The sequence below is a fragment of the Silurus aristotelis genome (genome assembly GCF_946808225.1).
Source record: "Silurus aristotelis genome assembly, chromosome: 26".
Taxonomy (NCBI): Eukaryota; Metazoa; Chordata; class Actinopteri; order Siluriformes; family Siluridae; genus Silurus; species Silurus aristotelis.
In genome coordinates, this window is record NC_139599.1 from 16,526,743 (window position 1) to 16,548,782 (window position 22,040).

General features: G+C 41.1%; 3 protein-coding genes across 4 annotated transcripts; 1 reads left to right on the plus strand and 2 right to left on the minus strand.

Annotated features, from left to right (window-relative positions):
- Positions 1–1,191: 1,191 nt before the first annotated feature.
- On the minus strand, positions 1,192–4,863 carry tppp2 (tubulin polymerization-promoting protein family member 2). 2 transcript variants are annotated; one of them, XM_083530890.1, is made up of 4 exons: positions 4,738–4,863; positions 2,713–2,910; positions 2,018–2,171; positions 1,192–1,928 (listed from the first exon to the last, which is right to left on the minus strand). In XM_083530890.1, the coding sequence occupies exons 2-4, from the start codon at positions 2,907–2,909 to the stop codon at positions 1,734–1,736; spliced, it is 546 nt and encodes a 181-aa protein (XP_083387016.1). In that variant the 5' UTR covers position 2,910; positions 4,738–4,863; the 3' UTR covers positions 1,192–1,733. The 2 variants fall into 2 exon arrangements, with proteins under 2 accessions (XP_083387016.1, XP_083387015.1); XM_083530889.1 differs by having other exon boundaries at positions 2,713–2,948; positions 4,738–4,859.
- A 3,355-nt stretch (positions 4,864–8,218) lies between these two features.
- On the plus strand, positions 8,219–16,730 carry ftr84 (finTRIM family, member 84). The gene is made up of 9 exons (XM_083530824.1): positions 8,219–8,855; positions 9,537–9,632; positions 11,376–11,501; positions 11,703–11,810; positions 12,027–12,183; positions 12,377–12,430; positions 12,523–12,591; positions 12,871–13,007; positions 13,143–16,730. Exons 1-9 carry the CDS (start codon positions 8,301–8,303, stop codon positions 13,548–13,550), a joined length of 1,710 nt encoding a protein of 569 aa, XP_083386950.1. The 5' UTR covers positions 8,219–8,300; the 3' UTR covers positions 13,551–16,730.
- Positions 14,541–21,761, minus strand: nfkbib (nuclear factor of kappa light polypeptide gene enhancer in B-cells inhibitor, beta). The gene is made up of 6 exons (XM_083530853.1): positions 20,742–21,761; positions 19,004–19,121; positions 18,675–18,876; positions 18,300–18,388; positions 17,841–18,104; positions 14,541–17,467 (listed from the first exon to the last, which is right to left on the minus strand). Exons 1-6 carry the CDS (start codon positions 21,194–21,196, stop codon positions 17,423–17,425), a joined length of 1,173 nt encoding a protein of 390 aa, XP_083386979.1. The 5' UTR covers positions 21,197–21,761; the 3' UTR covers positions 14,541–17,422.
- Between the last annotated feature and the right edge of the window lie 279 nt (positions 21,762–22,040).

The window sequence follows — 22,040 nt, forward strand, 5'->3', positions numbered from 1 at the left end:
CAACAGCTCTGCTACAAAGGCTTAGGGCTGCTATTGCAATAATGATGGCGCTATAATGAATCGTAGCGGGAGGACAGTGGGAGGAGATCGGCATTAAGAGACTCCCCCAAAGGAAAAAACTGGGATTTTATTAATAACCGTATGTTAATTTCCGGAACAACATGCTTCAGTTCCAAAATAAATATTTCCATGGAAAAGATCCAATCTTGAATATAGAATTTATTTAAAAACTAAAATAAATACCATGCCTCTTTTGAAACTACTACTGAAAAAAAAAATTTGGTTGAACAAACATGGTTTTGGGTTAAGAAGATTCCAAGATAAAGATTTCCAAACAGTGACGCAGGCAGGCAGCAATAATCCGTACAGACACTGTGTATGGATCACATTGAGTGGAAAATCAAATGTAAGTGAACCAAAGTCAAATATTGTGTAAGATGCTCAAAACAGATCGAAGAACCTAATCCCAAAAGAATGTTGTGTGTAAAGAAGAAAGCCATTGATAGAGTGAAAGTCTTATGTTCACTTAATGCGAAGCCAAAGCAAGAACCCACAAGATTGAAAAAAAAAAACAATGCTAAAACAAATTATGGGACAGAATCCAGAATTAGGATCCACACTCCACTTTTTTCAAACACAAAATAATTCAGGAGACTTTTTACATATTAATAAAAATCTTAAGCTCATGTTATTAATGAGACATACTTAAAAAGAACAAAAGCTAGACCCTAAGAGCTAAGGCCCAGATGCTAAAAGATCCAAAGCAGGGAGCACACAAGATCTAGGTTCCTGACCCCACAAAAATCCATAGTTTAAACCCCATAAAATCCAAGGTACAGGCCAATCTAAATCCAAAATCTAAACCCACAAGAATCAAGGTATAGACACCATAGGAACCAAAATTCAAACTATACAAATTCAAAGTTCTAGTCACCACATTGTCCAAATTCAAAACCATCGTTTCAAAACGTACTTTATCTAATAACCAAGCTCACAATCCCGAACTCCTAAGACTAGGTACAAGTTTGAGACCCTAACCTAAGATCCAAAACCAATGGCCATGAAATTAGATTGGAATCAGACTTCATATTACCAAAAGCCCACGATTATAGATGCGTGTAAAGATGAACTGAGGTGAAAAATTGGCTGTAGTGTATATAATCTAGAAACATACAAAAAAACACCACATGGTTTTGATTTGAGGATATACTTTATTTTGTGGAAGGATCAATCTGTTCAGTTACAGATGCTAAAGAAATTCTTGCTAAAAGAAAACATTTGCTTGCTTTACAGAAAGATGATATCAGGGAAAGCTTTGTGATATCAGGGAAAGCTTTGTATTTGCAAGCTTTGCAAATTCTACCCGCTGAGATAACTCTGTCTTTCAACATAGAGACAAAAGAGTAAATAATGCAGAGAATGCTAGTTTATTGCTCACTGGATTATGTTGTTAGTTTCAGTATAAAGTGTGTTAGCTAACAGCTTTTCAACCAACACACTAAGTGATGACCACTATAAGGCACTAATATTAGGACAACAAAGCAAAAGGTAAAGCATTTGTGGAATGTGATTTGTGGAAGGTTACCCAAGAGTTAGTTGTTATAAAGATATATATATCGTGGCTAACCCTTAAGGCTAGTTTGTGTTCCATAGAAATGAATTGTGTATAGATAAATATATATATATATATAATACTACATGCAATAGTGATGATCAGAATCTTCCGCTTCCTTTCATTGTTCTTCTTTCACTTTGCTGTCATAAGTGCCGTGGCCCTTGTATGCGCTCACGTAGCCGCTCGTATCAGGGGTATCCACTCTTCCGTCTTTCCCTTTGCCCTTTCCCGAGTCATCGAAGCGTTCCTTGTGAGAGCCGGTGTATTTACTAGTGTCTGTCAAGCGGTCCACGGCTCCCGCCTTCGCTACTTTCTAGACACATGGACACACAGACACCTTAGAACTGTCATAGGACTGTCGACTGATAAGAAAAGATGTGCTTGAGATTTTCAAATCCTCACCGTGATGCCCAAGTTAGCCGGCTCTTTGCCTGCAATGAGGCCATAAAGGAGCTGCTGGGCCTCCTCCTGGCTCTTCCCTTTAAAACGCTTTGGAGCCAACTCCGCAAGTGCCTGGGTGAACTGCTCGAACGTAATCACACGTGCCGTCTTGTCTCTAAAACACACACATGCACACTTTATAGATATTTGAATTCCATTGTCAATTTCAGTTTTATTTTTTACCACTCAGTGTGAGGTGATATCAAAAAGCTTCAAGACTAGCTGGATTTTCAACGAGTAGTGTGGGGGCAGAAGTGAGATCTCGTGTGTGAGGAGAGCCCGGTGACAGGGTACTTTATTGTCATGGAGCATCCAGTTATTCGCACTGTCCAAGATGAAATCGCAGATGTGGTAACGCACATGGTCAGATTAGCACCAGTTGTACGGCTCCCGATGCACACAGGATAATAGCTCTTGTTACACTGATTTATAAAGGTCGGTGAACCCTGTGACTGTGCATGCAGCCTTGTGCTGCCATCTGTTGGAGTGTAACAAAACTACACTTGAAACCTTTTTATACCACCTCGTATATGAGAACACTGTCCAACATGTAGCAACCAGAACTTGGGTATGAATTGTCAAGAGGAGCATGATGTACCTTCGACAGAACATAACCGGTCTACTTAATTAGTGATTAATCCAGGCAAGAGACTTACTTGACTTTGCTGAAGACGATGTCGACGTCGGTGATGGTGATGCTCTTGCCGTCAATCACTTTGCAATCTTTGCACAGCTTGGCAAAGTTCTTCCCGCTCATTTCCTTCCCTGTGGCTTTGGTGTCTCCATGCAACGCAAACTTCTTGAATGCCGTCTCCAACTCCGCCAAGGACGCCGAGCCAGAACCTTCCGCCATGCTGAGAAAACAGAGGAACGCAGATCGGAGGAACTATGACTGCAGAAAGGAAGGAGTATGAAGAAACAAAAACAGCAAAGTGTTTAACAAGGGATTGTAAAAATAATAGAACAAGATAATAATAATAATAATAATAATATGGCTGTAGGATAATGATTTGGAATGAAAAATGTTAGTTTGTAAATTATTAACTTGACATTTCCATCTTTCTTCTGTTTTTAGATTTAATTAAATGTTTTTTATTAAATAAATAATGTTAGAATGGTTTACTATCTAGCTCAAAGAACCAAATGTAAGGAAGTTTCACTATCCGGTGTACGCTGATCAGGAGATTGTACTTGCCCACCGTGTCAGTAAAAACACGCTATAGGATTCAGAACACTCAAACTTCACTGGGTTTTAGATTTGATTGTTACTGGCTTGAAACTTTACAGGGTTCAGGATTTGATCAAGCTGCTACTCAGTAGGTTGCACGATGCTGAATGACCCGCTGCTGCTCAGTGTTCTGGCCTTTTATACTCTTGATGGAGAACGGTGTACTGTGATGTCAGAGGTAACTTTTAATGAGTGGTAAACTGTGAATCCCCCCCTGTGGTGAAGCATGGAAATACAACTGAATGGGAATCCTTTCCTACAAATAATGATAATGTACTATGACTGGTCATGGTTAAAGTTGGGGTTTGGGTTTAAGGGTTAGTTTTAGGGCTTGGAGATAGAGTTGGAGTTGAGGGTTTTGGGTTGGTTTAGTGCTAGAGTTAAGGGTTTGGGGCTAGGGTTAAGGTTTAAGGTTAGTGTTTAGGATTAAGGGTTGGCACTAGGGCTAGGGTTAGGGTCTAAGCGTCATGCTTTGGTTACGCTTAAGGCTTAGGATTTAGGATTAGAGATTATAGTTAAGTGTTAGGGTTAGGGTGAGAGTTTAGGGGTTAGGGTTAGGATTAGAGTATTGGGTTGTGGTTAGGGTTAGAGTTACAGGATTAGGACTAGGGTTAGAGTTAAGTGTTATGATTAAGGGTTAGGGTTTAAGGTTAAGGGTTGGCACTATGGCTAGGATTAGAGTTAGGGTTAGGGGCAAGGAATTGAGGGTAAGGTTAAGAGTTAGTCTTAAGAGTTATCATTAGAATTTAGGATTAGAGATTATAGATAAGGGTTATGGGTAAGGGTTAATGCTAGGGTTAGAATTAAGGATTAGCGTATGGGTAAGAGTTGATAGCTAGTCTTAAGGGTTAGGATTTAGGATTAGAAATTATAGTTAAGTGTTAGGGTTAGGGATTTAGGGTTCGAGATTCAGAGTAGTGTTGGGGTTAGAGGTTAGGGTTCTGGGTTGGGTTATTATTTAGGGTTAGCGTTATGGGTTGGGGGTTGGGATTAGGGTTAGGAGTTGGGGAAAGGTTAATAGTCAGTTTGTCAGTGTCGATGTGGTAAAACAAGAGTAAAATGGTTCCTGGTGTGCTGTTCGTTTCCTCTTGCAGCATCTCCCTGTGTTTTATTCCGTACCGCTGTACAAATTAACCGATTCAGTGCAATATAATTTTTGGAAGCAAGAATTATGTCAGGTGGGAGAGATTTCTGTTGCTTGTTAGCAACGTGAGGTTCAAAGCTACAATGTAACACTACAGAAGTAAACATCGGGGCAGCAGCAGACATGTTTTGGCTGATGGACTGCATTTTGAGCAAAAAAACTGACAAGTTAAACATTTTCATTTGAAATAATTTGGTAAAGAATAAAAAAATAAAACGAAATCTGGATCATCATCAGCCCGAGCTTACGGTATTACATTTATTTGTGTGTGTGTATGTGTGTGTGTGTGTAATATATAAGATGACCTACCTGTGAATGAAGCAGGATGCTCTTACTCCTTATACTGTGATGCTTGCACAAAGATGCTGTGAGTGTGTGTGTGTGTGTGTGTGTGTGTGTGTGTGTGTGTGTGTGTGTGTGTGTGCGCACAAGCACATTTCCTCCCTCCTTCCCCTGATCTCCATCTATGTATCCATGGGTGTGTGTGTGTGTGTTTGCTATGACGTAACCCAGAGAAAGAGAATGAGGAGGAGGAGAAGGAGGAGAGAAGGAGGAGAGAAGGCACAGCCCAGCACAAAGCATGACATCATATTCACTGTCTCTATCGATTTTTTTGCCACACTTGCCATCTTTCTCTCCGTCTGTCATTTATCCGTCTGTTTGTACTCGTTGCCCTGATTTGCTTCTCAATTATTTTTTACTTAATGCCTGTATGGTCTGTTTGCTTGTTTCATTCAGTCTCCATCTTTCTCTCTGCTGCCACGCCCTAGCCAGTCATTAAACACACACACACACACACACACACACACACACACACACACACACACACACACACACACACACACACACACACAGGGAGGGTAAGTGAGAGAAGGAGATGGAGAACAAGAGGTTTGAAGGAAATATGTAAAATGTGTGAAGATTTGAGTAAAAACATTATTTTTATTTATTTATTTATTTATTTATTTATTTATAATTGTCTGTCCTTTTTACCCATTTTTTTAAATTATTTCTAAAACCTTGGTAGCTTGGTCGGGCCCCTGAGCAAGGCCCTTATGTAAGTCGATCTGCCAAATGCCGTAAATGTAAATGCAACTTTTCCAAAAAAAGGGCGGGGCTAGTTACTGCTAATATTACATAAGTAACACATCAGTTACTACAGAGTTACACTCTTACAAAACTGTATCCTTTAAATGGGCATCTGCCAGATGCTGTAAATGTAAATCCATTTGGTCAAAAAAGGGGCGGGGCTAGCTACTGCTAATTATTATAAAAAAACAAACTATTATAAAAATAAAAAAAACAACACAAATGTATCCAGGATGCGTATATTCACTTTCAACTCCTGCAGTTGTTCCGGTTTCATGGCGATGATTCCTATGAAAGAATTCATAAAATTATACTCCACCATTTAACTCATTGTTAGCATCTGTGGCCCAACAAAAATACAATGACCAAATGAGTGTTTCCATTTATCCAGACTCCAGAAGGCACTCGACTCGAAGACACAGCCGAGATTCCAACATGTCGTACCAGTCACAGTAAATCATTTTCCACAGAAATGTGGTTACGGGAGATGAATTTATGGATGAATGAGGCTATTGACAGACAGGCAAGACTCGAAATCTATGAACTGAATCATCCCACTGTTTGTCCGACTTGTATTATCTTGCATTGGAACCCGATCCTGAGGCTCAGCATTTCGTCAAGTTTCCATGTTTGGATGGCAATAAAATGTGACTTGACATGAAGAACGCTAATAAATAGTAAATCCAGCAGATCATCCTGTGTGCTTCTACCCATCTGACAAACTCAATAAATTCTCCCCCAACCACCCCTACAAATTCAGCTTTCTAGTGCAATCATTTCGAGACTGACTGTTTGACGCTTCAGAAAATAATGAAATACAGATTGGGACATCATCTGGTAATGATGATGTGCCCCAGTAAGTTTGCAAGAGGCAGAGCAGAGGCTCACACTAAAACCAGGGACTTCAATGAAGTGAAAAATCCCTCAGTGATGCTTTATGGTGGATTTGGAGCAAATCATAAAGACAATAAATGTGAGGTGGGAATACAGACTGGCTGGGATGCCAGATCATCCCAGGGTTTCATTAGCACACAAACTTACACTCATTCACACCTAGCAACAGGCAACCAATGCTACGTCTACACTAATCCAGATACGTTTAAAAATGGTTTCCCAAAAGTTGCTCATCCACACTGAAATGTCTGAAAACACTCAGGTCATTATAAAAACTCAAGACCCGCGCATTTCCACCTGGCATTTATTTATTTTCTGCCTCTTTCAAATGTGGTGCCAATGACCAAAACTGTGTCACCATTTTCGAAAGCCTCTGTTCTCACAGTTAAAAACCCGTGCTTTCAACTCTAATTGTATAGCGAGAAAATCCCACGCCCTGTAAACGACCTCCTTCTCAAGTGTCGGACACTTACGTTCGTCAATCACTGAGAGACACAGAGCTAATTCAGTTTCAGTGGGTCCCGAGCGATCACGAGCAAACAATGTTTATTATGTCGAGTTCATGGGAAAACTAGGTCATGATCAAGAGAACACAAGAAATAAAAATATATAGTGCATTGCCTCTCTGGACCTCCGTAGGAAATGTGATCTTTAAACGTCTCTTTGTCTCTGACAAGCTTTGAGTCCCGAATTCTTATAACACCCTCCTGTGGCCGTTGCAGGCAATGCCGAAAACCTCTTCTGTGCCCAAACAGATCGAGAGTCCACACAACGTTGAAAAGAAAGAAGCATGCTAAATAATAATAATTTTGCTTGCTGGAAATGTTTTTCTGTTGCTATGTGTAAAACTGTACGTTTTTGTTATACACTCCATGGGCATTGGGTTACTAAATGAATAACTGTGGAGTGTTGCTACCTCACAGATGCACAATTGATCCTGAGGTCTTGGATTGTGTCTCAAAACATGCAAAAAAAACAACAAAAGAATAAAACAGGCCATGAGAAGAAAGGTGTACAATTTCATTCAACAATGATGAGATCTCAGATAAGTGTTCATCAAAATTCAGTTCTTCTCTTTTTCTTCCTTAAACACTGAGGTTGAACGTCAAGTTCGTTACTGCGTGCGACATAAAGCTTTGGCCCAAACCGACTCGAAATCACAGCGATTTTTTTTGTGTGTTGACAAAACTAGTGACTCACTGACCTTGACCAACACACTCTCTCGTGTCTCTGAGAGATGCATTACGCCTGTTTACGCCTGCATAACCATGTTTGTTGTTGACACTCTCGTAGTCCAATCCGCTGCAATCGAACTGAAACTAGAGCACAAAAACAAAAAATGTGGGATGAGGATTTGTGGGAATTTCGCTCCACTGAACATGTGCGGAAGTCATACAAGATGTGTACATGGTACCGTACTAACGAGGAGTGTGTATCTAATGGCTAACTTTGTAGTTAAATTGCTCATCAGTGGTTTGAACTAAAACAAATGAATGAGAAACTTTCTTATTCTAATGGATTCTTAGATTTGACAAAAATAAGGTTTTAAGAAAAGCTTCTGGAAATTAGATTTATATAGAACCGTTGAATTTTCCCAGAAGGAAAACTGAAAAATTCCGTATTTCCAACAAGTGTATTTGTACTTTTCACTTCATCTTCTGGTGGTTTCCATGCTGGTGTTGTCTTGGACATGTGATCCATGATTACCTCTCCCATTCTAAACACAGTTATCAAGCTACAATCTCTGTTTACATATAAGCAAGTATGTTGGCTTACCAACTTAAGACCTACTCTATAAATACAGGCATTGAGGTTCATGTTTCACCTCATACCACCCACCTGTTCCTTCCTTTCTCTTGCTTGCACTTGCACTTGCACTCCTCTATACCATGGCAGATTCCTATATGTGTTGTCTGTGTGCTGATGCGCTGAGGGACCCCATCACCATCCCTTGTGGAGATACCTTTTGCCTGGATTGTATCAAGTTGTACTGGGACCAATTGGACCACCTGGGAGTCTACAATTGCCCAGAGTGTCGGGCGACCTTTACGCCTCGCCCTATCCTACGCCGTAGCGTGCCCAGCGTCGCTTCTCATGATCGTCACTCGCCGGTACCGTCGTTAACACCCTTCCCGGACCTCAAGAAGGAGTCGTTATGTGATTTCTGCACAGGCCGAAGGAACCGAGCAGTCAAGTCATGTTTGGTTTGTTTGGCGTACTACTGTGAGACACACGTCAAGCCTCACTATGAGTCGGCTACATTTAAGCGGCACAAGCTGGTCGATGAGATGGGGCATTTGGACCGTAAGATCTGCCCACAGCATGAGAAGAGCCTTGAGTTGTTCTGCAAATCGGATCAGATGTGTATCTGTGTTCTGTGCACTGTGAGGGAGCACCGGGGCCACAATACTGTTAGTGCTGAGGATGAACGTGCAGAGAAGCAAGTAAGATTTTTTTTAAAAATAACCAAGTATGAAAAGACAAATAAACACCTCTGATTTTTAGCCACATGTTGACCAAAACTTGGTGGTCAAAAGAAAATTGGAAGTTTATGCAAATATGATTTGTGTAAAACCTTATTGTTTAGTAGCTAACTGACATGTTCAACAGTATTATAAGTAATGTAGACATCACAAGCTTCCACTGCCTTATGTAGACTTCAGAAAGAAATGATTGGGTTGTGCTAATTTGAAGAACATTTTAAAAACAGTGTGACACACTAAAGATTTGTTTTTGTTTATATCTTATGCAATTTGCCAAATCTAACTTACAGGACAAGATGAAAATGGTGCAACAGTTGTTCATTTATATTCCCCCCTTATTGGGTCTACAGGCCCTGGTGTGATCCTGAGGTGTCCCCTGGGTCCACATCAATTTCCTTCCAAATACATTGCACTTCCCTTTTTGTAAATAAATGTGTGTACACAGTGATCTTTGATAGGCTGGCATTCTACCCAGAGGGTATTCCTGTGTTGTGCCCATGTTCCTGGGATAGGTTCTGGATTTACTACGACCCTGACCAGGATGAATAGCTTAATAAAGATGATTGGATAAACGAATGAATGAATGAATGAATATTCTTTAGCAGAACAAAGTACATTCTCACAGGTGCAAATGTTTCTCAGAAAGTGCTAGTGGTGACCCAGTCTGAAGTCCAGCATATTATCCAAGAGCGCATGAAGGAACTACAGGACCTCAAACACAATGTGGATGTGCTCAAGGTGAGTTAAATTACAAAACTGTGCATTACTGCCATCTGTTGGTAAACATGCATTGTCCAAAACGTAACGCTAACTACAACTATTAAAAGAGATAATGTAGTCAGATTAGCAGGAAAAACCTTTTTAGAACTGCTTGGCCATGCATTATCTACAACTGTCATTCTGAAATGATGAATCGTGAGATCCAAAACGTTTTACAATTGAAGTGTCAGGATCATATTTTAGAGTTTTGAATTACAATTTTATTGCTATTATTGTTAGACAGTAGGACGCTTACTTGGGTAATTGATTTTTTTTTGTTTTAGAATTCAGCAGGTCACTTAGATCATGTGATCTAAAATAGACCCTCCTAATATAAACTGCTGAATTCTGCCATTTATAAAAGAACCACCAGTTCTTTTAAAAATAGATTATAAGTATGCAGATAATATTGCTTCAGTGGGCGTTTGGCAAGAGGGGGAGGAAGAGCATAGGCTTGTTTTAGATTTCTTTTCAAATTGGTGCGAAAATTCGAATCTCCTCTTAAATATCTCTGTATCTACAGAAAGGGTTATCGATTCTAGAGAGAGAACAAAAATTTACTCCTACATTAATCAATGGGTTGAAAATACAATAAGCAACAAACTACAAATACCTTGCTATAATACTGGACCATAAACTTTGGTGGAATGCATGGACTGATTATGTAAACATGAAGCTTCAACCAGGAATGTATTTCTTAAAGAAATTACTTTCTCTCAATGCCTATAGCTTTAGATGTTTTATGGGGCTTTTATTAAATTTGTTATGACATTTTGTGTGGTTTGCTGGTATGGAAATGCTTCAGAGGCTCAGACAAGTTCACCGGGGAAGGTGGTAACAATAGCAAGTAAATTTTCAGAGTATATACACCGATCAGGCATAACATTATGAGCATCTGCCTAATATTGTGTTGGTCCCCTTTTGCTACTAAAACAGTTCTGACCCATCGATCATTAACAGCATGAACTTCTTCAGCAGTTTGAGCTACAGGAGCTCGTCTGTTGGATCGGACCACACGGACCAGCTTTCGCTCCACACGTGTATCAATGAGCCTCGTCCCCCATGACCCTGTCGCCGGTTCACCACTGTTCCTTCCTTGGAGCACATTTGATAGATACTGACCACTGCAGACCAGAAACATCCAACAAGAGCTGCAGTTTTGGAGACGCTCTGACCCAGCCGTCTAGACGTCACAATTTGTCAAACTCGCACAAATCCTTACGCTCTCCCATTTTTCCTTCTTCTAACAGATCATCTTATGGACAAAATGTTCACTTGCTGGTTTGTGAATATAATGAAAGTGTTGAGTATGTGTTGAACGGCTAACATCATTGTGAATGATAAGAGGCATCCTTTAGCTTACATTTTGGAATTGTTACAATCTTCCCAATATGTTGCCAGATGTTTAAAAAAACAAATCAAAATTATCTTTTATACTCCAAGCAATTAAATTCTTAAATTATTGGTAACTGATGGTAATTTTTTATTACATTTAACAGCGTCAAATGTAGTTATTTATTTGTTTATTTTTACACATGCCAATTGTGAATTGTTAAATATTTGTGCCAGTATGCTGCAAACCTTCTTTCCTTACTTGGACAAAATAAATTGAACTGAACTGAAAAGCACATTTTGGGTTACAAAATAATATAATTGAAAAATGCATGCTCCTTGTCCTGTGGAAAGACCAGTGAAGAATTAGTGGTACCCTCCTGTCTACAGGGTAACGCTCACCGTGCCCAAGCGACCAGTGATAAGATCTTCAACGACATGCTGCAATCGGTGGAGCGCTGGCATGCTGAGATCTGCCAACTTATTCAGGCTAACCTGCAGTCTGCCATGTCACAGGCAAGTCTTCCAACAGAAGACCATTCCAGCCGGCTGTCATTTTTGTCTTATTATTCCTTTAAATACATCAAATGATGTTTTTAGATGTTTACTGGAACAGATTTTGCTAATACACTGGGTAGACTTTGTGTTATTAAACTGCCGGACTGATTGTACTCACCTAAAATGCTTTTTTCTAAACAAATATGAACATATCAACAGGCTGATAGCTATACGGAGCGGCTAGAGCAGGAGATCATGGAGCTCCAGAGACGAGACGCAGAGTTACGGCATATACTTGACACAGAGGACAACATATATTTTCTACAGGTGCACCACCACCACACTCAAACTATCTACAGATATCTCTTCAAATAGCATCTGCCTTACTGAAAAACATCTGTATGTGCATTGCAGCGCCTCAGGTTTACAGCTCAAGCCTTAATTGCACATGGTGGTAGCTGGAAACAGCTGCTTTCATTTTAATTAAGACTTGAACACCAATTTGTTTTAACACACACTTTGGTGCAATTGACTATTGTGCAGAGTTTTCCGATGCTGGGCATTGCCCCTGAGGCACTGGTGCCCAAAGTCCTCATCAACCAAGAGTTCTCTTTTAGTGAGGTCACCAAAACAGTGACGGACATAAAGGACCACCTGGATGACATCTGCAAAAAAGAGTTGGACAACTTGTCCAAAAAAGGTGACTAATAAACTTTTAATAAAACAAACAAATGCTGATTTATCAACACAAACGTTTTATCACCTTCTTGCAAATGCTACTTTGGTTGGTAACAGCAAAAATATTTATAATCAAGGGATTCAATTTAGAACCTAGCAATAGCAGGTACTCTGGGACAGTAATCAAAAATAACCTTTTTACCCCCCACCCACAGTAAGTGACATCCCGGTCTATGTGTTAACCCCCAGGACTGGTAATAAGTTTAAAGGTAAGCTAACTCCAATGTCCTGCACATGACACCAATATTAATAATCTTTAGTAAGAATTCCTTTAATGGCCAAATTTTATTAAATTTTTTAGACAGTCTTTCCTCAACAACACCAAAAGTGGACCTTCAGAAGCCCAAAACTCGAGCGGACTTCCTCAGATGTAAGTTGCGACGATGTTATTAATGTTGTTAGAAGTTTCAATTGGATGTATTGCAATGTTAGTGGCAAGGAATTATAATTGTTCGCATATAATATGATACTATAAAATATCGTAATTAACAGACGGCATATTAGTCTAGACTAAACAAGCAAGGTGGTTCAGTAAATTTAGTAGCAAGAAAATCTTAATGATATATAAAGACAGTTTGTAAGGACCTGGGCTCAAAACCTTTATTAAAAAAATAACCATGGATCTCCGAAATGTTGTTTTGGTCAACAGATACAGTAAGACTTACCTTCGACCCTAATACGGCCTATAAGGAGTTGGTCCTGTCCGATGGGAATCGCAGGGCCATTCGGAAGCGCATGGTCCAGTTTTATCCAGATCATCCAGACCGCTTTGACGGCTTTTGCCAGGTAATTTTTCTGTATTGTGCAGATAATAAAATGTAATAAAAAGATTTCTGTACAATAGTTAATCAATGTGGTTGGTAGTGCAATCCGCAAAATCCTGCTTTGTCACTCTGAATCTTGTATCCGGGTTTCTCCCAGATCCTGTGCGCCGAGCCCTTGAGTGGCTTCCGTCACTACTGGGAGGTGGAGTGGAGCGGCGAGTTCTCCGTTGGCGTCACCTACAAAAGCATCAGCCGCAAAGGCAAGAACTCACACAGCCTCCTTGGTTACAACGACCGATCCTGGAGCCTTCTGTGTTCTGACTCTGGATACTCGGCCTGGCACAACAAGATGGATAAAGACGTCCCGAGCGTGCCCAGGGCCTCTCGAATTGGTGTGTACCTCGATTACTCCGGTAATTCAGTGTCCTTCTATGCAATCTCAGAAAACATGGACCTTATCTACAAGTTTCAGGCAAGATTCTCAGAGCCGCTATATGCCGGGTTTGGAGTTGGAGCCTCAGTATCTCTGTGCTCACCGGAGAAGATCACACAGCTGTACTCCTGAGGACAATGAGTTGAAACAAAACTAATCTTGGTTGTAGCTGGAGCCAATACAAGGACAAGTCAAAATCTCCCTAGGGGAGTTTCCAATGGAACCTTCTTACAAAATGGCCAAAAGGTCCTCCAAATGAGAAAACTTTCCCGTCATTTTTTTGTACAATTAACCTAGTCATATTAGCATGCCAATGAATAAACATGGTAACTCGCCAGCTGAGGAACAATGATGTCTGCTGTCTGGTATAAGAGTTATGCACTTAGGTGAAAGTATAGATAATGTGCCAACAAGTAAAATATCAAATGTACTATTTTTATCTACCAGTAGCCAGAATTTGATGTACTAGCCAGTCAGTGTTTTGAATAAACACTAGTCTAACCTTTAGACTAACTTCAACAAAGCACTTTAAACTTTTAAAAACATTTGCAGTTACCATTAGCAGCAAAAACGTCCTTAAAATTACCTGGATGTCTTCATCTTTAAAGGAGGTAAAGCAGGTGCCTCATTTTATACAAATCTTTGTTTACTCCAGTGGAAAGCTGTTGAGGAAGTTGGACCATTGAGGTCAATGGTTAAGGCTCTGGGTTACTGATCAGAAGGTTGATGGTTCAAGCCCCAAGACTACCAAGTTGGGCACTTGACCCACTCAGGGCAATCAAAGAAAGTCTGTATAAATACAGCAAAAGAATACTTGATCTGAAAGTTTTGTAGATTTTTTTTTGTGTGTGTGTAACAAATAAAAAACCTCCAAAAATCATAACCTCCTATTTTTCATACAGCAAAAACACTCATTCAATTACAGTATAGTCAAAAGAAACAGCTGCAGGAACCTTTGTTTAATTGCAGGAAGGTAAAACACGTTATTAGCGCCAGTCATCAAAGTGCCGTCGGCCATTGTTGGAAATACCTCTGAACAGTGAGCCAGACACCGTATGCCCATTAGTATATATACATTATATAAACAGAGATTAAGAGAAAACAAGACACACAAGATGGAACTAACTGCATGGAACTAACTTTTATTTACTATTTTAAAGCATTAAACCTTGTAACCTTCAACCATCACCTATTTCAACAAAATAAAATAGTTAAAAAAAAAAAAAAGATTGCAGGCCAGAATTCGGCTCCTTTATACCCAGCTTGTCACTGTACAGTTGTTTCTGAAATTCCGATAATTGCAGGCTCATCGTTTCTTTTCTGTTTTACCCTAAGTGCTGCCTATGTAATCTTTCGAACTCGCATTTGGATTGCATCCTATCGTATTACATCGACTTACAGGTTCCTGTCTGCTCTCCAACATAAGATTCGTCCTTCATTCCATCCATCACTCTCTCATTCAGGTCTCTTTTTCCACCGCAATTTAGGGAATTGTTTTTTCCCATTCGTTTTGCAGAGCTCAGAACAGCCATGCTGCAACGCAACAAAGCTCATCATTTAGTGTCTTGTTTTGTGTTTTTGTTCAATTTTCTACAACAAAATATGGCATCACATTAAGTCATTTTCTGGCAAACGATAATAATTTGGTATATTTCTCATAAAGACAGGATCTACCCGGTACGAATTCCATCGTTTTTCTTATAAACTACAACCTGAAAAAAATTCAAACCAATTAAAATATTTTGGGTAGTAATGGAGTAGTTTTTGGTAAGTGAAGTTGTTTTAGTTGTAGGGCAGAAGTGGAGGTGTTTTGGGGCGGGTTTATTGTAAAGGGTAGGGGTGGAGGTGTTTTTAGGGGGGTTTATTGTAAAGGGTAGGGGTGGAGGTGTTTTTAGGGGGGTTTATTGTAAAGGGTAGGGGTGGAGGTGTTTTTAGGGGGGTTTATTGTAAAGGGTAGGGGTGGAGGTGTTTTTAGGGGGGTTTATTGTAAAGGGTAGGGGTGGAGGTGTTTTGAGAAGGCGGAGTTGTTTTGGGAAAGGGCTGTTTTTAAGGGTGGGGCTGGAGTGGTTTTGTCAGGGAGGAGTAGTTGTGGAGCTGGAGTTGTCTCAGGGTGGGGTTGTTTTGTGGGGGCAAAGTTGTTCTGGGGGCAGAACTATTTTACAGATTGGGGGTTGACTTGTTTTGTGGAGAATTAGTTCTTTTGTAGGGGCAGAAAAATGTTACAGTAAAAAATTCCGCTAAAAGGAAATCTGAATGGACCTTTCACAATTCCGTAGCTACAAAAACGTTTGGAATTAACTTACAGATGAACGGCTCGTAAAAATGCCGTCCTGTCTGTAACCTCTGATCATTTTCTACCGCTATGGAAAAGAAATTCTCTTTGCAATCTTTTGTCTTTTTTTTTCCCCTCTACATTTATTTTTCTTCCCCAACAGAAAAAAATACAGCTACATCAAAAAAAAAAAAAAAAATAGAAATCCGACACGTTCACCATCGAAGCTGCGACACGAACACTATAAATATCATTATATATAAATTCCACGTGCACATTATATTCGTCTTTACATCGATCAAGCTGAAGCAGAAAACGCTGCTACTTTTGCTAAATTTCCCATCGTGCAAAACAGCCCGATCGTTAGAAGCTCGGTTTGACGTTACACAACAGAACCTTGACGGTTTTCTACCACAAATGAATTGATGGTGTAACAGTCACCTTTTGTGTAAAGTTCTTTATCATTACAGCTCAAAACTCAGCCACAAATCACATACACACACACACACACACACACACACACACACTGATTCAATCACTGGAAACCTAGGGGTTTGTGTACTGCAGTAAAAAAGAAATAAAATAAAAAGAAATTGTTGAGTCTTAGCTGCATCATACCCCAGACTCAGACTCGGATAGGAGATGTGGCGTGAAGTGAAAAGTCAGACAGAGGGACACATTCAAATCATTTCCCATCAAAGAAGATCCATTTTCACAATGATCAATATAATCAAAAAATGTAAAAATACAAATGCTGAATTCTTTTTATTTTTTTTTTGGGGGGGGGGGGGGACTATTAAAAAATATCCATAATAAAAAATGCATTTTATAGTTGTTTATTATTATTATTATTATTATTATTATTATTATTATTATTTAAAAATAAATCAGTGAATTTCTGGAGACAAACTTGTCTGTTTTAAACCAAATACATTTTTTAAATGATTGTAAAAGTAATCTATCAAAAAAGAATTCTTTTTATTTTTTATTATTAGGTTTTGAAAAAAGTCTAGTAGTAGTGAAGGCCTTAATTGATTCATTAGTTGGAGTAATAATTAAATAATAAGAAGTAAAAAGAGAAAAGAATATTAATAAAGTTACATATTTGCCAGGGTTTAGATCTAAATTTTTCTTTTTCCCTCAGTCATGAATTTTCTTTTCGGGTGCACAAATAATCTATTACTGATCCATACTGTGCTGTTGAGGTGTGTGTGTGTGTGTGTGTGTGTGTGTGTGTGTGTGTGTGTGTGTGTGTGTGTGTGTGTGAGAGAGAGAAAGACAAGATCATTCTGTAATCTTCCCGAACTCCTCAGCAGCCTCACGTGAACCTCATGTTTGTTGTCCCAACACGTGACTCACATAACACCCATGCACACGCACACGCACACGCACACACACACACACAGAGTGACAGAGAGAGAGAGAGAGAGAGAGAGAGAGAGAGAGAGAGAGAGAGAGAGAGAGAGCATGAAGTAGCTGAGACTCTCTTTACCTCTCCCTCTACCACTTTCTCTCCCTCTACCTCGAGGTCAGCTTAAAAACAAAAACCGGCTCCTCACACAGTCCTGCGCTTCAGAACGTCTTCCTGCTCCACAAACTGAATAGCAAGCTTCCAACTGTACAGCATAGCAAGGACAGGCCTGTACCGCTAATCACACGCACACACACACACACGCACGCACACACACTTTCAGCTGATCGGTGCTAGTCGGCCCAGTTGCATACAACACGGCTACAGCACTCGCTGTCCATTGATGATGACATCATCAAACTCCTCCTGTGTTAGAGACAGATAGACAGATAGACAGATAGATAGATAGACAGATAGATAGATAGATAGATAGATAGATAGATAGATAGATAGATAGATAGATAGATAGATAGATAGATAGATAGATAGATAGATAGATAGAAAGGGAAAGAGATTATGTATCTTCGTTGAAATGACTTGGCCCTAAAATTAGCCCCGCCCCCCTCACCAAAACATCTGGATTTCAAAAATTAACAAATTATAATAATAACAAAAAAGTTCTATGGTCATGTTCTAGCCCCACCCCTATCACTCCTAGCCCCGCCCCCATCTTTCCAGCTCTGACAGGCAAACAAAAAAGAATATATTGTAATGAATATAATGAGCTGCTGTGTGAAACCTCATCACTCTCTTTCTCCTGTTCCTCCTCCTCTTTATCATCATCATCATCTTCCTCCTCCTCGTCGTGAAGGTCAGACGCCCCGGCGCTCCGGAGCAGCTCACGTAGACGCGCATCGGGTCTGTAGAGGGCGCAGTAGAGCGGAGTGTAACCTGAGTACGAGCGCTGGTCCACGATCGCACCGTACCGAAGCAGCAGCTCCGCCGCCGAGCGACTCTGATTCTCCACGGCCCAGTGGAGCGGCGAGCGGCCCGAACCCTGATCCTGCATCATCATCATCAGCATCACCACCATAATCATCGTAAACACATTCATCACAGTCACTGTCATCATCATCATCATCACCATCACCACCACCATAAACACATTCATCAGTCACCATCATCATCATCTTCATCATCACCACAGTCATCTTCATCACAACACAATGTTACACTTCTGCCGGAATTGGTTTCTCACCATCTGGTTCACGTCGGCTCCGGCCTCCAGCAGCAGGCTGATGATGTCACACCTCCCTTTCTGTACTGCCATGTGGAGAGCGCTTACTCCTACAGAGAGAGAGAGAGAGAGAGAGAGAGAGAGAGAGAGAGAGAGAGAGAGAGAGAGAGAGAGAGAGACACCAGTCTAATATATATATATATATATATATATATATATATATATATATATATATATATATATATATGTGTGTGTGTGTGTGTGTGTGTGTATGTATGTAGTGTGTGTGGTGTACGTACGTATGTATGTACGTATGTATGTATGTATGCATGTATGTATGTATGTATGTATGTGGTGTGTGTGTGTGTGTGTGAGTGAGTGAGTGAGTGTGTATACCTGTGTAGTTGTAGATGTTGAGGTGTTGGGGTTGAGTGCATCTCTTGGTCAGCACTCTCACACACTCGCTGTGCAGCTCACACACGGCCAGGTGCAGCGCAGTGTTTCCTCCTCTCTCCTGCAGCTCCACACTCGCTCCGGCTCTCAGCAGCGCACACACACACTCACTGCTGCCCACAATCACAGCCAAGTGCAACGCCGTCTGACACACACACACACACACACACACACACACACACACACACACACACACACACACACACAGGGTTAAAAAAAAGGATAGCAGAATGGACAAAGAGCGCACGAGAGAGAGAGAGAGAGAGACTCACCTGTCCCAGATCATTCTGGATGTCCAGGTAAGGAGTCCAGGTGGGGTTGAGGGTGATGAGCTCCAGCAGCTGATGAAAAAGCTCCCACTTCTCATGGATGAGTGTCAGGTGCAGAACCCTGTGCAGCGCAGTGATAAAATCTCAAAGTTCATACGGAGACAAAAACCCAACACGGAAACTACAAAAAGTCAAATCAAGTCAGTTTTTCTCAGTTGCTTTGGAGCAGTTCTCGAATCATCCTGAATGTTCACGAAGCAGTAAGTGCGTTTCTCAAACAATTCATGCAAACAGCACACACATCACATTACTTGTAAAAACTTACTTTTCTTAAAATCCTCAGTTCATCGTTTAAAAGTAAACGTGTGTCAATGAGCATCTCAGAAGTCCATTTTTTCATTGTTCACAAAAAAGATCATCACAATGTTTGGTATGATGGTGAACGGTTTCAGTGTCTCCTGATGTAAACTATGCTTTGGGTTACAGTGAATAAAAATCTCTGAATCTCAGCAGCACAAATGTACACATGACGGTATGTACGGTATATTGATTGCAGGAAACCAGACAGAATTCACGGCTGTTTTTCGGTCGATTCTGCACGATTATCGGAGGCGGAGCTCGTCAGCAAGAAGCAGAACTCTGATTGACTATTTAACTTAGCACAAGAAAAACAACAAAATAATGACGGCGTAAAGAGGAAACACACAGACTCGTGTTGTCATACTTCCTCTTGTCTGTGCAGCTTAGCAGACATAACTGAAAAAATCTACACAAATCTGTGAGGATTACAGCAGGTGAAAACACTGCTTACTTTATTCAGTAGCTCGAACGGTTTCCCTGTTTAGATGCAGATTACTGCCACCTGCTGGTATAGGAGAGCTCTGTTCTCTGACGCAAACAAAACATACACATGCACAGTTTGGTGTGTCAGATGTCTAGTGTGTGGATGGTGTTTGTGTTGGGGAAGGTGTTTGAGAAAGGTGTTTGTGTTGGGGAAGGTGTTTGAGAAAGGTGTTTGTGTTGGGGAAGGTGTTTGAGAAAGGTGTTTGTGTTGGGGAAGGTGTTTGAGAAAGGTGTTTGTGTTGGGGAAGGTGTTTGAGAAAGGTGTTTGTGTTGGGGAAGGTGTTTGAGAAAGGTGTTTGTGTTGGGGAAGGTGTTTGAGAAAGGTGCTTGTGTTGGGGGTGGTGTTTGAGAAGGTGCTTGTGTTGGGGGTGGTGTTTGAGAAGGTGCTTGTGTTGGGGGTGGTGTTTGAGAAGGTGCTTGTGTTGGGGGTGGTGTTTGAGAAGGTGCTTGTGTTGGGGGTGGTGTTTGAGAAGGTGCTTGTGTTGGGGGTGGTGTTTGAGAAGGTGTTTGTGTTGGTGGTGGTGTTTGAGAAGGTGTTTGTGTTGGTGGTGTTTGAGAAGGTGTTTGTGTTGGTGGTGTTTGAGAAGGTGTTTGTGTTGGTGGTGGTGTTTGAGAAGGTGTTTGTGTTGGTGGTGTTTGAGAAGGTGTTTGTGTTGGTGGTGTTTGAGAAGGTGTTTGTGTTGGTGGTGTTTGAGAAGGTGTTTGTGGTGCTGGTTTTTCACTTGATTTCACAAAATAATCCAATTAAAGTCGTTGATTAACAGCAGACAATCTGACGATGAAGCCATGAAAATTAAAGCGTACGATGATGTACCTGAGACATAACAGCACCAGACAGACAGTAATTCCTGCGGTTCTGTTCGGGATCTGGTGAGATCCAGCGGTTTGTGCTACTCACGTGTCTCCGTCCTCCGATATGAAGCTGAGCGTGTTGAAGATCTCCTCTTTCCGCAGATCCTGCACTTCTGGCCCCGGTTGGTGGGCCGGTTCGCTTAGGACCACTGTACCGATGCGCTCGGACAGACTGCTCACCGTCTCATCGTTGATCGAATCCCCGATAGCGGAGTCCAACCTCTCGGTCTCGGTCCCGTCCGGACTCACACTGCAGCGGACTGCGCTCCACGGATCCGGAGGGTCCGAATGTTCGGCGGTGATCTGGACTGGGTCGGAGGCGTCGATGCTGATGAACTCGGCGCTGATGAGAGAATCCAGGCCACTGTCGCACCAGTCCTCCGTTACCTTATCCGAACCCGAACCGGCGGAAACATATTTGGTTCCCGGCCCGAATCCGGGGTTCCGCTTCCCAGGATCACTTTTAAGATTTTGCGATAGATCCTGATGAATCCACTCCATTTACGGATCACGGTTTTGGTTTTCTTTCTATTATTTTTTGTTTTTATCGGAACCAGCTATAGTCTACCGTCTCACGGCAGCTAGCTCCAGCTAGCTAATTTGGCCAAGTTGAAACTTAGCTCTGGCTGCTCAAATCATCTCCGGCTCGTCTTACAGTTCCACCCTCCATGTCCGGATCAGTTTCCAAACCCCGAAACGCGAGTTTACACCCGGAGAAACCGGACAGCTCGCGGCCCACTCCGTTCTTTCTCCAGAAAAGCCCAATTTACCTTTAGCTGGCTTTGCTTTCTTTTTTCCCTACTCGCATTGCGACAAATCCCGCCTCGACTTCTGTGATTGGCTAACACAGCCTCGCCTTCTCTCACACACTGAACGGAAATCGTTCTTATTGACAGCAAGCGCAGCCACTCGCAACTCAGGGGGCGTGGTTATATGAAAACAGGTGGGGAATCTAATCAGGCTGTCTGCACTGTAGGGGATTTCCTGGGAAATTCCCAAAGCCACCGATAATAATGGGAGCAGATCCCGAGGGCGGTGTGACGCGCATGCGCAGTGTGGACCGTGTGGTTTGGGGGATTTGGTTACAGAACATCCAGTACTCCAAATAGAAAACACACCTAAATGCTGTTATAGTGTCTTTTTTATTGTGTTATTAATTAAAAAAAATGTAAATAAAATGACCTATTTATTCTGATTTATATATTTTTTGCATGTTTGTTCTAAGTTAAGTTGAACCCAGAATTATTGGCACCCTGCAATAAAATGAGTGAGGTCAAACATGCAGGATGTGAACTCGTGGATCAGTTTTAGCATCCAACAACTTTTAATAACTGGGTCATTTGTA